This window comes from Saccopteryx bilineata, chromosome 2 (assembly GCF_036850765.1).
Source record: "Saccopteryx bilineata isolate mSacBil1 chromosome 2, mSacBil1_pri_phased_curated, whole genome shotgun sequence".
Lineage (NCBI taxonomy): Eukaryota > Metazoa > Chordata > Mammalia > Chiroptera > Emballonuridae > Saccopteryx > Saccopteryx bilineata.
The window spans coordinates 270248236-270259534 of record NC_089491.1 but is presented as its reverse complement, the minus strand read 5'-3'; the positions used below and the strand labels follow the sequence as shown (position 1 = coordinate 270259534).

At 50.0% G+C, this 11299-nt stretch overlaps 1 protein-coding gene across 2 annotated transcripts in view; it reads left to right on the top strand.

Moving 5' to 3' along the window:
* Positions 1-322: 322 nt before the first annotated feature.
* Positions 323-11299, top strand: part of CUX2 (cut like homeobox 2) — a 230326-nt gene continuing 219349 nt past the window's right edge. For both annotated transcript variants that reach the window (XM_066260586.1, XM_066260585.1), the window contains exon 1: positions 323-459. In XM_066260586.1, the coding sequence (XP_066116683.1) occupies positions 397-459 (63 nt within the window). In that variant the 5' untranslated portion in view covers positions 323-396. The remainder of the gene's footprint in view (positions 460-11299) is intronic.

The following is an 11299-nucleotide window of genomic DNA, read 5'->3' as shown; positions in this document are numbered from 1 at the left end:
GGGGAAATGCAGCGAGCGCTTCGCGGGCCCGGGAGCCGGCTGCAGTCAGGGCAGCAGCGGCGCCGGCGCCTCTCAGAGAGGCTGCCTTCCCCCCTCCCCTCCCACCCCATCCTCGGCCGCCTCCCCCGGGCGGGCGCCGAGCTCCCCGCCCGGCGCGCTCCGCCCGCGCCCTCCAGGGGTCGGGGGGGCGCACGGCTCCCGGGCCCGGCGGCGGCGGTGCCGAGGGGCAGCGGGTGGCAAGAGGCCGGGGGCATCGGAGGGGCCCCGGGCGGTGGCGCACAGAGCCCGAGCGGCCGGCAGCGGCCTCGGGGCTGGGGGGAGTCCAGCCCAGATATTGAATGCAGCCATTGAGAAAAGCCAAACTCTTGTGTGTGTGCGTCTCGAATAGCCCCCAAGATGGCCGCCAATGTGGGATCGATGTTTCAATATTGGAAGCGATTTGATCTACGGCGACTCCAGGTTAGTGCGGGCAGCGCCGGCCGCGCGGCCGCGGGGAGCCCTGGGGCGCGCCCTGGGCGCACTGGGGAGGTCCCCCGGAGGGCGGGTGGGAGCCCCGGGGCGGCGGGCGGCGGCTGCTGGGGCTCGCCTGGGCTCGGCTGCCCGCTGTCCATCGATAGGTATTAGGAATTGATCTCGCCGCTGCTCTTTGTTCGGTTCAATCATCGATTAGCCGCCGCGACCATGGAGAAGCGCTAGTGAGCCCTCGGCCCAGGGACCAAGCCGGCTGGCGAGCGTCCGAACAGGGCGCGGGGAAGGCAAAGGCTGCGGTCCCGGGCAGGGGGCTGTTGGCGGGACCCCCAGCAGCCCCCGTCGCGCCGCACTTTGCGCGCCTCCCAACTTCGCAGAGCCTGGGGAGGCCGCCGGAGCGCGCCGCGTGCCTGTCCGCGTCGGGCTGGGGCTAGGGTGAGGGAGGGAGGGAGGGAGCTGGCGGGCAGGGAGGAGTTGGAGAGAGGAGGAGGCAGCCGGGGTTGGAGAGGAGGCGGCTCCACGCCCCGCAGCCCGTCGGCACCTAAGCCGCTGCCGCCGCCGCCCGCCTGGCTGCGCAGCCTGGACGCGCCGCCACCCGGGGGCCGCTGCTGCTGCCCCAGCCACCATCGCCGGACTGGCTGCCTGCGCCGGCAGACCTCTTCTCGGGCCGGGTTCTCGGGGTTCGTCTTTGCTTTTTGCCTTTGCCGCCCCCCACCCCTTGCCAAATCTAGATGGGGACGGGCGGTGGAGAGGGGCCCGAGGCGCGCGCAAGTTTGCGCTACTGCCTCGGGGGCTCTGGAAAGCCAGCAGCACTGCCGAGCAGGTGACTCCGGGCTCTCCGGCCCTTGGGAACTTTTAAATGGGAGATTCTCTCGCTGTCTTCTGCCTTCTGTTTTCCTCTCTGCCTCTCCCCACTTTTCTCTTCTCTCCAGTCTCTGCTTTTCTTCTCTCTTTCTCTCTTTTTCCCATCTCCTCCCTCCCTAGGGTAACTCGCTCCCAAAACCCAGTACTAAATCCCCACTCCACCTTTCTCTGGGAGTCTCCCCCAGATGTTGGGGTGTTCTTTGCTGACCCCCTAGGAGGCGGGATTGGAGGTGGGATCTCCGAGAACACCCGCTGGAAGCACAGACTCTGTTCTTTCCGGGGTACCCCAGGACGCTCCGGATAAGCCCCCCCCCCTCCAACCCTGGAGTCTCCCAGAGCCTTGGCAGACACAGTGGTAACAAGGGGCAGGGAAATGGTGATAACCGGGCGATTACAGCATCCTGCCTTGGCCTTGACAGTCTCGGAAAAAGGGAGAGCAGCAGTCTGGAGATAAAAAGGGACCCACTTAAAAAAAAAATCCGTGGGCAAATCTCGTTAAGTTTCTTCTGATAAGTGGTTCCAGTACTCGCCTCCTCCTGGCCTCTTCCCAGCTCCGCTCTCTAACCCCCCTCGCTCCCTGCTCGCCCCCTCCCCCAAAGCCATTGAGCTGGAGACAAAATCGGGGCACTCAGGCATGCAGTTAATAACTGCGAGTGCCTTGCAATTCCAGGTCCACACTCGAGTTGGGGCTCAGTTTGGTGGCCAGCTGAGGCAGGCAGGGCTGTGAGCTGAGCTTGCTGGTTTAAATGATGCTAAAGTGGCCTCTCTGGAAGAGTGGGGGGTGGGGGGTGGGAGAGAAGGGGAGACAGAGAGTTGGGCAGGCACATTGAGCTTGGCACGAAGGCCAATGGTAATCGTATTCCCTGCTAATGTTTGTAAATGAGACCCGGGCATGGCTGGGGGACAGCGTCTTTATTTATGATTGATGTTCTGTAACATAAGGAATGACAAGAACGTGGCAGACAAGAGGAGAGGAACCAGAAGGGCTGGCGAAAGCCCTTCGCAGGGTCCTATTGTTATTCTGGGCTGAAGAAAATTTCTGCGGTGAGATTTACAGCGCTGGTATTTGCTCCCGGTTGGCCGAATGTCAGTTAACACAATTTTCATTAGATAACTCGTTTTCAATCTGGGGAGCTCAGCCTGCAGCTGAACGGCAGGGTGGGCTGGATGGGCTGGATGGGCTAGGGCTGGAAGGGCTAGGGCTGGGTGCTGAGGGGGGGAGCAGTTCCCAGGGGCCGATTTCTGAGCTGCGGTGGGGGAGGGTTGAAATCTCACTCTCTTTTTCCTGGCTCAGGGGTTCTTTGTGGAGCTGTTGAGGTCACCCAGATTTTGATTCCAGTTGGAGTTCCATTGATTTGTGAACCTTTGTTAGGGTTTTAGAATATACTTAGGTGGAAAAGCAAATTTGAACTGGAAATGATGAAGGTGGCAGGGTTTTGTTCAGGTGATGGGGAGAGCTGGGGCTAAGACCTGTCTTCTCACAGGGTGTATACATGGTGTGTGTGTGTGTGTGTGGGTGTGGGTGTGTGTGGGTGTTCGTTAAGACAATGGCTGGTGTATCTGGCACAAAAGGAGAAGGCTCTAGGGAAAGGGGGTAAACTCATTTACATGGATATTAAGTGGGAAGGAGGCCCCTGTGGGAGTTTGAATGGCTGTACACTTCCAGAGAGCAGAGAAATAAATGTGGCAGCCGTGGCTGTGTGCAGACCTACAAGCCTTCACATCTGCTGTGGTCCCCACCCTCATCCTGATATGTTCAGTCAGTTGTTCCCCTGCCCAACAGGCCTGCAGCTTCCCCCATATTCTCACTGATGGCATTTTTGTTGGAAATGGATTATGAACCTAAGCACTTTTGCCTGGGATCATCTCCTGTGCATAATGCAAATGACTCCTACGCCACACTTTTATTTTCATTTTTTCCCCTTCCCACTTTCCTCTTATAGGGGAGATAACCAGAATAGGATACTTCTACTGGCTCTTTCTGAGAGTCAGGTAGGAGAGACGGGCCTCCACCCCAGGTCCTGCACAGGCTGAAAGCTTTGGGCCCACTCATCACACGGCCCAGCTGCCTGTGAGTGTGAGGAGGTGCTCGGCTTCAATTCTTGGTTGTTCAAGTTGAGTGGTTTCCCGCAGTTTGGTTGCTAAGTATTAAAGTGGTGGAGGCGGCAAAGGCAGCCAGTGTCCCCAGGCTAGACCATGCTGCTGATGCTGCTTTGATCTTGGCAAGAAAGGTGACCTTGTAGTAGCCCAGCGTACAACCCTCTGGAAGTGTACATTTTTCAAAAATGGAAGCAGTCCAGTTATTATTCCTTCCAGTGCCATCTCTGAACACAACGGGGTTAATTTCCTAGGATGGAAGTCAGTCAACAGTCTCCATGACTTGTGGGCTGATGATGGTCAAGATCCTCTGACATGTGGTACCCTATTCTAGGACCCTGAAACTGCTTCCCCTCTTCCTTTTCTTCTTTTTGCTCTGCTGCTAACAGTCCAGGAAATGAGAAGAAATAAAATTCTATCCCAAAGATAATGCTGGACATATTTCATTTGGTTATAAGATTGCTTTATAGTGAACATTACTAACGCAGTATTTTTTTATGGCTTTTCTGTGTATAATCGTCGTAACTGAATTCCATACCTTTATGACTTTCCTTTTCTGCTTTACTTTGCCACTTTTTTTTATGATGCTCTGGGTCCATTCTCTCTCTCTCTCTCTCTCTCTCTCTCTCTCTCTCTCTCTCTCTCTCCCCTTGAAGAGGGTTAATCAAGTTAACAAGAATTGAGGGCAGCTAGTCAAAATGAGGGTGCCCTGTCCAAATGCATATCTGTTTCTGGGGAGGAGAGAGCTTGGCAGGAGGGATCATATCATGTGAGTTTTGGAGGAAGAGGCAAATTCTGCTTGAAATATGAGGATTTAGGAGGAAGATCAACAGAGCTAGTGAGATAGGCTGGACTTCTATAAGGAGTTTGGAGAGACTTCTTTGAAGAATTTGGAGAAACTTCTGGGAAGGCTCAATCAATTTCTTGGCGCACGGGAGATGGGGCTTGATGGAATGTTTTTCTCCCTGCTCAAAGTTTAGAGAAGAGTGTGGATGTGATTAAAATATTATAACCTTATGATATTCTGAAGTGCATAAATTTTACATATCAGCCACAGAGAGTTTAGACATCCATTAGAGTCTCTGACAGCTTGACTTATCTAAATGTGCTATCATTTAACAATGTGTCAAAATTCCTCTTTCTATAGATGACAGCAGTAAATAAGCTATCAGCCCTGTTGGCGGAAACCTAACTTTGGAAACGTCACCGTAGTAGAATCACTGCCAGGGCAGGGAGCTATGAGCAGACTGGGCACGGGCTTGGCATGGTCTAGGCCCATGAGACTGGTTAGCATTAGGCAAGGGCTGTGGGAAGAGAGGACAAGGAGAGGTGGGGGGCATAGGGTGAAGGGAGATTTCTAGCAGCAGCTCTATGAATAAAAAGCCAAAGGATTGGCCAGCCCCCTGGACCCTTATAAGTCCAACCAGTGGGTGACCCCATTCCATATGCCTCTCCAAATCATCAGAACCCACGCCCTGTGGGCCTTTTCTGTAGAAAGAGCCAGAAACAGGTGTTGAGGATTTATTTAAGGAACCCAGCAGTCTTTTCTGGGCATCCCAAAATTCTGGTTTTTCAACTCTGCAAAAATTGCTTCCCAAAGATTGGCTCTCTTTTTGCATGCTAGACAAAAAACAAGCAACATCTCATCCCCGTCTGCCTTTGCTGTTGGAGTTCTCTAAGTTTCTTTTATTAATGCCTGAATTCACTGTAGAAAATTAAGAGAACGTGGATAGCGTTATTTCAGGTGAGCATCACGCTATTTTGACTAGAGGAACAGCTTTTCTGATGGTGGTGGTGATTTCCTATTTCCTCCCTTCCTCCCTCCCTCAGTTCCTTCATTCCTTCATTCCTTCCTCCTTCTCCTCTCCTGTTAAAAAGAGGATAGTGTCTGCAAATGACATTGTGTTGTGGTAACCTTGCTTCCAGCACATGGGATTTCAAACATGACCCTACCTTCTCTGGTGCTAAATTTGGTCCTGATGATGGTAGATGTGGCCGCCCAGAAAATGTGGTTTTTTCTACTGCTTTCTGAAAGTGCTGAATTTCTGGCAGCTTTCCGGTGATCTAATTCAGAAGCTGAGCCTGGGAAGGGAACTGAGGTGGTGACCTGCCTTTGTCCCTGGCTTTGGGATTCAGGGTCCAATCTTCTGTTTGATTTTTCTCTCTGGGGAGGGGGGTGCTCTTTATTTATGACAAGTGTCAGGGAACGTGGAGGTAATTGGCAGAAGGCAAAGCCTGAAGACCTCTAGTCTGTGTGCTTCTAGCACTCCTTAGTGAATCACCCAACATCCCAGGTCTCCCATTTCTCAATCTATCACACAGGCTGGCTGTGCCCATCCGGTCTGCCAAATTGGGTTGTTGTAAAGGCGCTGACATACTTGTGTGCCAGTTAAACGTACTGTCTTCTAGTGACCCTTGGGGCCTGTTGTGGTGGTGATGGGGTACTACTGACATTTTAAGCAAATTTTTGAGACAAGAAATTATGCCTAGGTTGGTGTTATTTAGTTTCTAAGCCTTGATGAGCCCTTCACAAAAATGGTTTGTAGTGTTTCATAAGATAGGAACAGTAAATTCCTGTCATACTTAAATTAAAACCCAAAGTCCTTTCCCCTGATTTAAAGGCTCCATCCACATGATCTGTTCCCCTGGTGTCTCTCTGGCTTTCTCCAGCCTGTCTCCCCTCACTCACTGTGCTCCAGTCACCACGGCCTTCTTTTTGTTCCTCAAGCATATCAACATGTTCCTACCTCAGGACCTTTGCAGTTCCTTCTCTCTCTTGGACTCTTCTTCTCCAGATCCTCCCAAGCTGGCTCCTTCATTTCATTTCATTTTAGCCTAAATATCAAGACCACTCAGGCTAAAGAAACTTCCAAAACTCCTTTGCCCCTTTAACATGCACCTGTGCTTCTGCATCACTGAGGACAGTGTGTCCCCCGAGGGTTTTCATCTTGTAGCCTTCTCAGGGTGTGCTTCTCTGTAGACACCCAAGGAAACCATCTAGGCCTGCCATTAGGGGTGACAAACTTTTTCTGTAAAGTGTCCTAATAATAATGTACTTTAGGCTCTGTGGGCTGTATGGTCTCTGTTGTTCCATTCTGCCACTGTAGCATGAAAATAGCAGTCAACAATAAGAATGAATGAACCTGGTTGTATTCCAATAAAAATATTTAAATAAAACAGGCAGAGGGCCAGATTTGACCTGAGGTCCATCTTTTGCTGACCCTGGTCTACTATTCTATGTGATACCTGTCAAGGTGTGGCATGGCTGAAGTTTTTCACTTTTTAGTTTAGAGTATTAAGATGGATCAAACTTAGTTTCAGAAATTTGTTTGTTACTCTTTTTCTCAGGAGGAAAATAACAAGGAGTCAGAACAGTGTGGCGGCTCTTCCTGGCCTCTAGTCCTGACTGTCACTTGTTAGCTGTGTGACTTTGGATAGGTCACTTAACCTCTCTGAACCTTGCTTTCCTTGTCTTTAAATGGGACTAATTGTAGTCTCCCCACTTTGGGTCATTTTTTAAATACATTTTAGAGCTTGGGGGGGCGGGAAAGCAGGAAGCATCAGCTCCCATATGGGCCTTGACCGGATAAGCGCAGGGTTTTGAACCTGTGACCCCAGCATGCCAGGTCGATACTTTATCTGCTGTGCCACCACAGGTCAGGTAGGTCGTTCTTGAAGATTTAAACAACTTGAACATAGAAGTGCTTGGCACCGTGCTAGGCCCACAGTTCTTGTTCTATAAGTTCTTCTTTACTGTATTGGCCAGTAACTGTAGAGAGTGAGAGAGGGGTGAGAAAACCAAACAGCAGCTCAGAGAACTTGCTGGCCCTCCAGGCTGTTTCCAAGCTTTCTTGGCAACTTTTCTCTATTCTGTCACTCCACTGAGGCTTACGAATTAGCATAGTGCTAATATTATATGTAATGTCTTGTATTTTGGGAGCTCTGACCACAGAGGTTGCAGACTGGGAGCTGTGTCTGGCCCATAGACATGCCTGTCTAGATTAGTGCAATATTTTAAAGCACTGTATATAAGTTGTCAGCATTTAAAACACGGGAGATGGTACCTATGACATCCAGAGGGCCATTGTCCTTAATAAATGGAGAGTTCTGACCATACTGTGCATGCCAAGCAGAGGGAACAGCCAGTGATAAGGCCTGGGTTAAAGGTCTGCAGTGGGTCAGGCCCGATGTAGGGATTGTGAGGCAGATCACAAGGAATGTAGCTGGTGAAGCCACTGTCTGCCTTTCTGCAAGGGCCTAGTGTCAGAAGAGGCTGCATTTCTAGAAAAAAAGCAAGGCCCTTGACTAGCTCCATGAAGTTGTATGATTAGGGGAGCACAAAGCCTGCTGTCTCTGCAGAGGCTCGGTTTCCCCCAAAGTGGGCTGTGCCTGTCCCTTCTTTCCTTCCCAGTCTCTTCACTACCCCCTCCGCCTCCAGCCTCTGCCGTCCTTTAGTTCAGCCAAATGAAACAGTAATTCCTGGATACGCATTTGTCATTAAAAAGAAAGAAAGGAAGAAAGAAAAATCAATCCTTCGGCCTCTTTGGCCCGAGCTGGTCGTCTGCCCGAGATGCCCGGAGCCGAAGAGTGCTTAAGATTCTCCAAGCCACCGTTGCTCAAACTGGACGGGGTAAATAGCTCCCCGGGAACCATTACAGTCGATTGACTTGTCCAGTTGGCTGTTTGGGGCGTGGGTGCCGCAGACGGGGAGACCACAAGGGTCACCAGGGTGGCCGTTTGGGGGCAGCTTTCCCTGAGTGAGGCGGTCAGTCAGAGGCCCTATGCTGGGGGAACCTACTTAGGGTGCCTGTTGTCCTTTATGTGTGCTGGTGAATCCAGGTGCCCGACGGGGTATAATGAGTGAGGGCTGCAGAACCAAGCTCTGTTCCCTCATACTCCCAAAGACATTAATTGTGGACTCTGGAGCGAGCTGGGCTGGGTTCAAGTCCCAGTTCTGCCACTTAATGGCTGTGTGACTTTGGGTAAGTCACCGAACCTTTCTGAGTCTCAGTTTTCTCATATGTAAAATGGGAATAATAATAGTATCGCCTCCTTAAGATTATTGTGGGGGATAAGTGAGTTAATAATGCATATGAGCTTGACCTGGCAGTGGCGCAGTGGATAGAGCGTCAGACTGGGATGCCGAGGACCCAGGTTCGAGACCCCAAGGTCGCCAGCTTGAGCGCGGGCTCATCTGGTTTGAGCAAAAAAAAAAAAAGCTCACCAGCTTGGACCCAAGGTCACTGGCCCGAGCAAGGGGTTACTTGGTCTGCTGAAGGCCCACGGTCAAGGCACATATGAGAAAGCAATCAATGAACAACTAAGGGGTCGCAATGCGCAATGAAAAACTAATGATTGATGCTTCTCATCTCTCCGTTCCTGTCTGTCTGTCCCTGTCTATCCCTCTCTCTGACTCTCTCTCTGTCTCTGTAAAAAAAAAAAAAAAAAAATAATGCATGTGAAATACTGAGCTCTGAGCCCAGCATGTAGAAATGCTATATAATGTTAATAATAATAATAATTGCTATTGTCCTTCACTCTGGAAATGTATGTTCACCACTCACAGTATAATTAATAATTGTAACTAATAATCATTGTTTTAAAAATAATTTTTATGACTAATGGTTATGTAAATGATAATCATTAATAAATAGCATCAATGTTATAACTAATAATTATATACTAGAGATATGTGAATGAAGAAGGCAGAGTGCCAGTTCTCACTGAGCCCACGAACAATGGAGGAAGTGGATACACAGGACAGACTGGTGTGTAGTCACATGTTGGGATTAGATTCTGAGGTACTTTCTGGAAGACGTGACCCTTCAGTCAAGATCTCAAGGATAAAGTCAGAGAAGCATCCCAGCAGATGAAATAGCATCTGTTAAGACTCAGGTGTGTAGAAGAATAGAGCGTGCAAGAAACTGAAGAAAGGAAGTTTCTGAGTGGGCTGTTGGACACATCTCCATCTTCACTCTTACCATCTGTCAATTTGGGGTAAGGTTGGAGCATACAATAAGGTTGTTTAGCATGTGCATAGTTCAGAGTGAACACTGTCTTAGTGGGCACTTGATAAACTGTCAAATACCATAAAAGCCTTAAATATTACTTTTATTTTTCAACAAGATACTGAACCCAATTCTTGCCCTGTTGCAAAGTGCCTTTTGCCCATTTCCTCTTGCTTTCTCATGATCATGCACAGGGAAGCCAGGATTCAAATCCTAGTTCTGTTCCTTCCTGACTACATGTCCTTGGGCAAGTTAGTTCCCCTCTCTGAGACTTGGTTTTCTTGTCTGTAAGATGGGTATAGTAATGGTACCTCCCAGAGGTGGCCATGAGAAGGTGCCTTGCAGATTTCTGATTACAGGAGAATGATTGACCATTGGCTCCAGATTCTGCTCTCAGACATCCAGTCCTGGCACGGGACTTAGTGTTGGTCTAAAGTGGACTTATTCTAGGGTCACGTGGGACTACTCTACTGGCTCTGTACTTCTGAGCAATCTAGGATGCTTCTATTATCCTCCCTTCCTCCCTCCCCTCCTTCTTATCTTTCCTCTCTCCTTTCCTTCTTCCCTCTAGCTCCCTTTCCAAGGGTCTAAGGCATTGACTCCAATGTCCCTGTGCCTTTTAATCCTGCTTCTGTGTCTGCTTCTCAGAGGACCACACTCTCCTACAGAATGATGAATTGAGATTTGAACATCAACCAGTGTACCCAGTACATAGGAGGTACTCAGTTTTGGTACCTGCTGTGTCTTATTGGGAACCTCGGGAGCTGTCACTCTCAGCATTGCCTCTTCCTGGTTGCCTGTTCTTACTTGGCCCATAGGTCCTGCGTGATGACATCCCTCCTTCCTTTTATTGTCCCTGTCCCCTCATTATCTCTTGCTCTCATCTTCTGCCACTCTTCCCTTTTTTATTCAAGCCACTCTGGCCTCCTCACTGTTTCTTGAACACACTAGTATGTTCAAAATTTAGGGCCTTTGCACTTGCTGGGAAATTCTTTCCAGGCATCTCTGTAGCTCAGTCCTCTGTTTAAATATCACCTCTTCAGAGAGGTCCTCCCTAACCTCTTTCCAAAATTCCCTGCCCCCATCTCCTTACACTGCTTTACCTGATGTGTGTTTATTTGTTTACTATCTTCCTCCCTCCCAATAAACACTTGCATAATGGAGTAGATAATTCCACAGGGAAGGGTGAGGTGGGGCAGCTGCCTTATTTTGCCTTGGGGGAGTGGCCCTTGGGGACTTGGCTCTTCCCAGACCCCAGACCTTTCACTCTTTATTGGCTCTTAAAAGTTGCTCACTCCACACCCATCTGGGAATTGGGCCCCAGCCTCAAGCTCATGGTGGATAAGGGTTTATCTTTAGCTCTGTCATCCTCTCTTTAGAAACTGGTGACCCCAATTCTAGCCTGGGAGGTGGCTCCCATCCTAATTAATAAATCCATTAATTAATTGCCGTCAGGCTGTGGGCCATTAGCAATGGTTTGGTGGCCTCCGTTACAGCTCAAAGCAGGTCCCTGCAGCCCGTGGACAGCTGCTGCGGGGGACACAGCCAGCTAGTTAAGGTGTTTGGACCCAGATGACCATTATTCTAAAATGCCTGGTTCATGGGCCCACTTGATCAGCCCAGCAGGCATTTAAAAAGGACAGAAGGTCTCTGGATAGTGATGCCAGAGTTGAGGAGCTTGCCTTTTCAGCACCCCCAGGGAACTCTGGTTTATAATAGGGTGAAACACCAGGATTGAAGTCTCCCCTTTTCTCTGTGGCTGATGGCTCCTTTCTCAGCCTCAGTTTTTCTGACTCAAATGGGATCTCCCTGGGGTGTTGAGACAGGTCATTCATTTGCGCATTTAATGAGCATTATCTAGC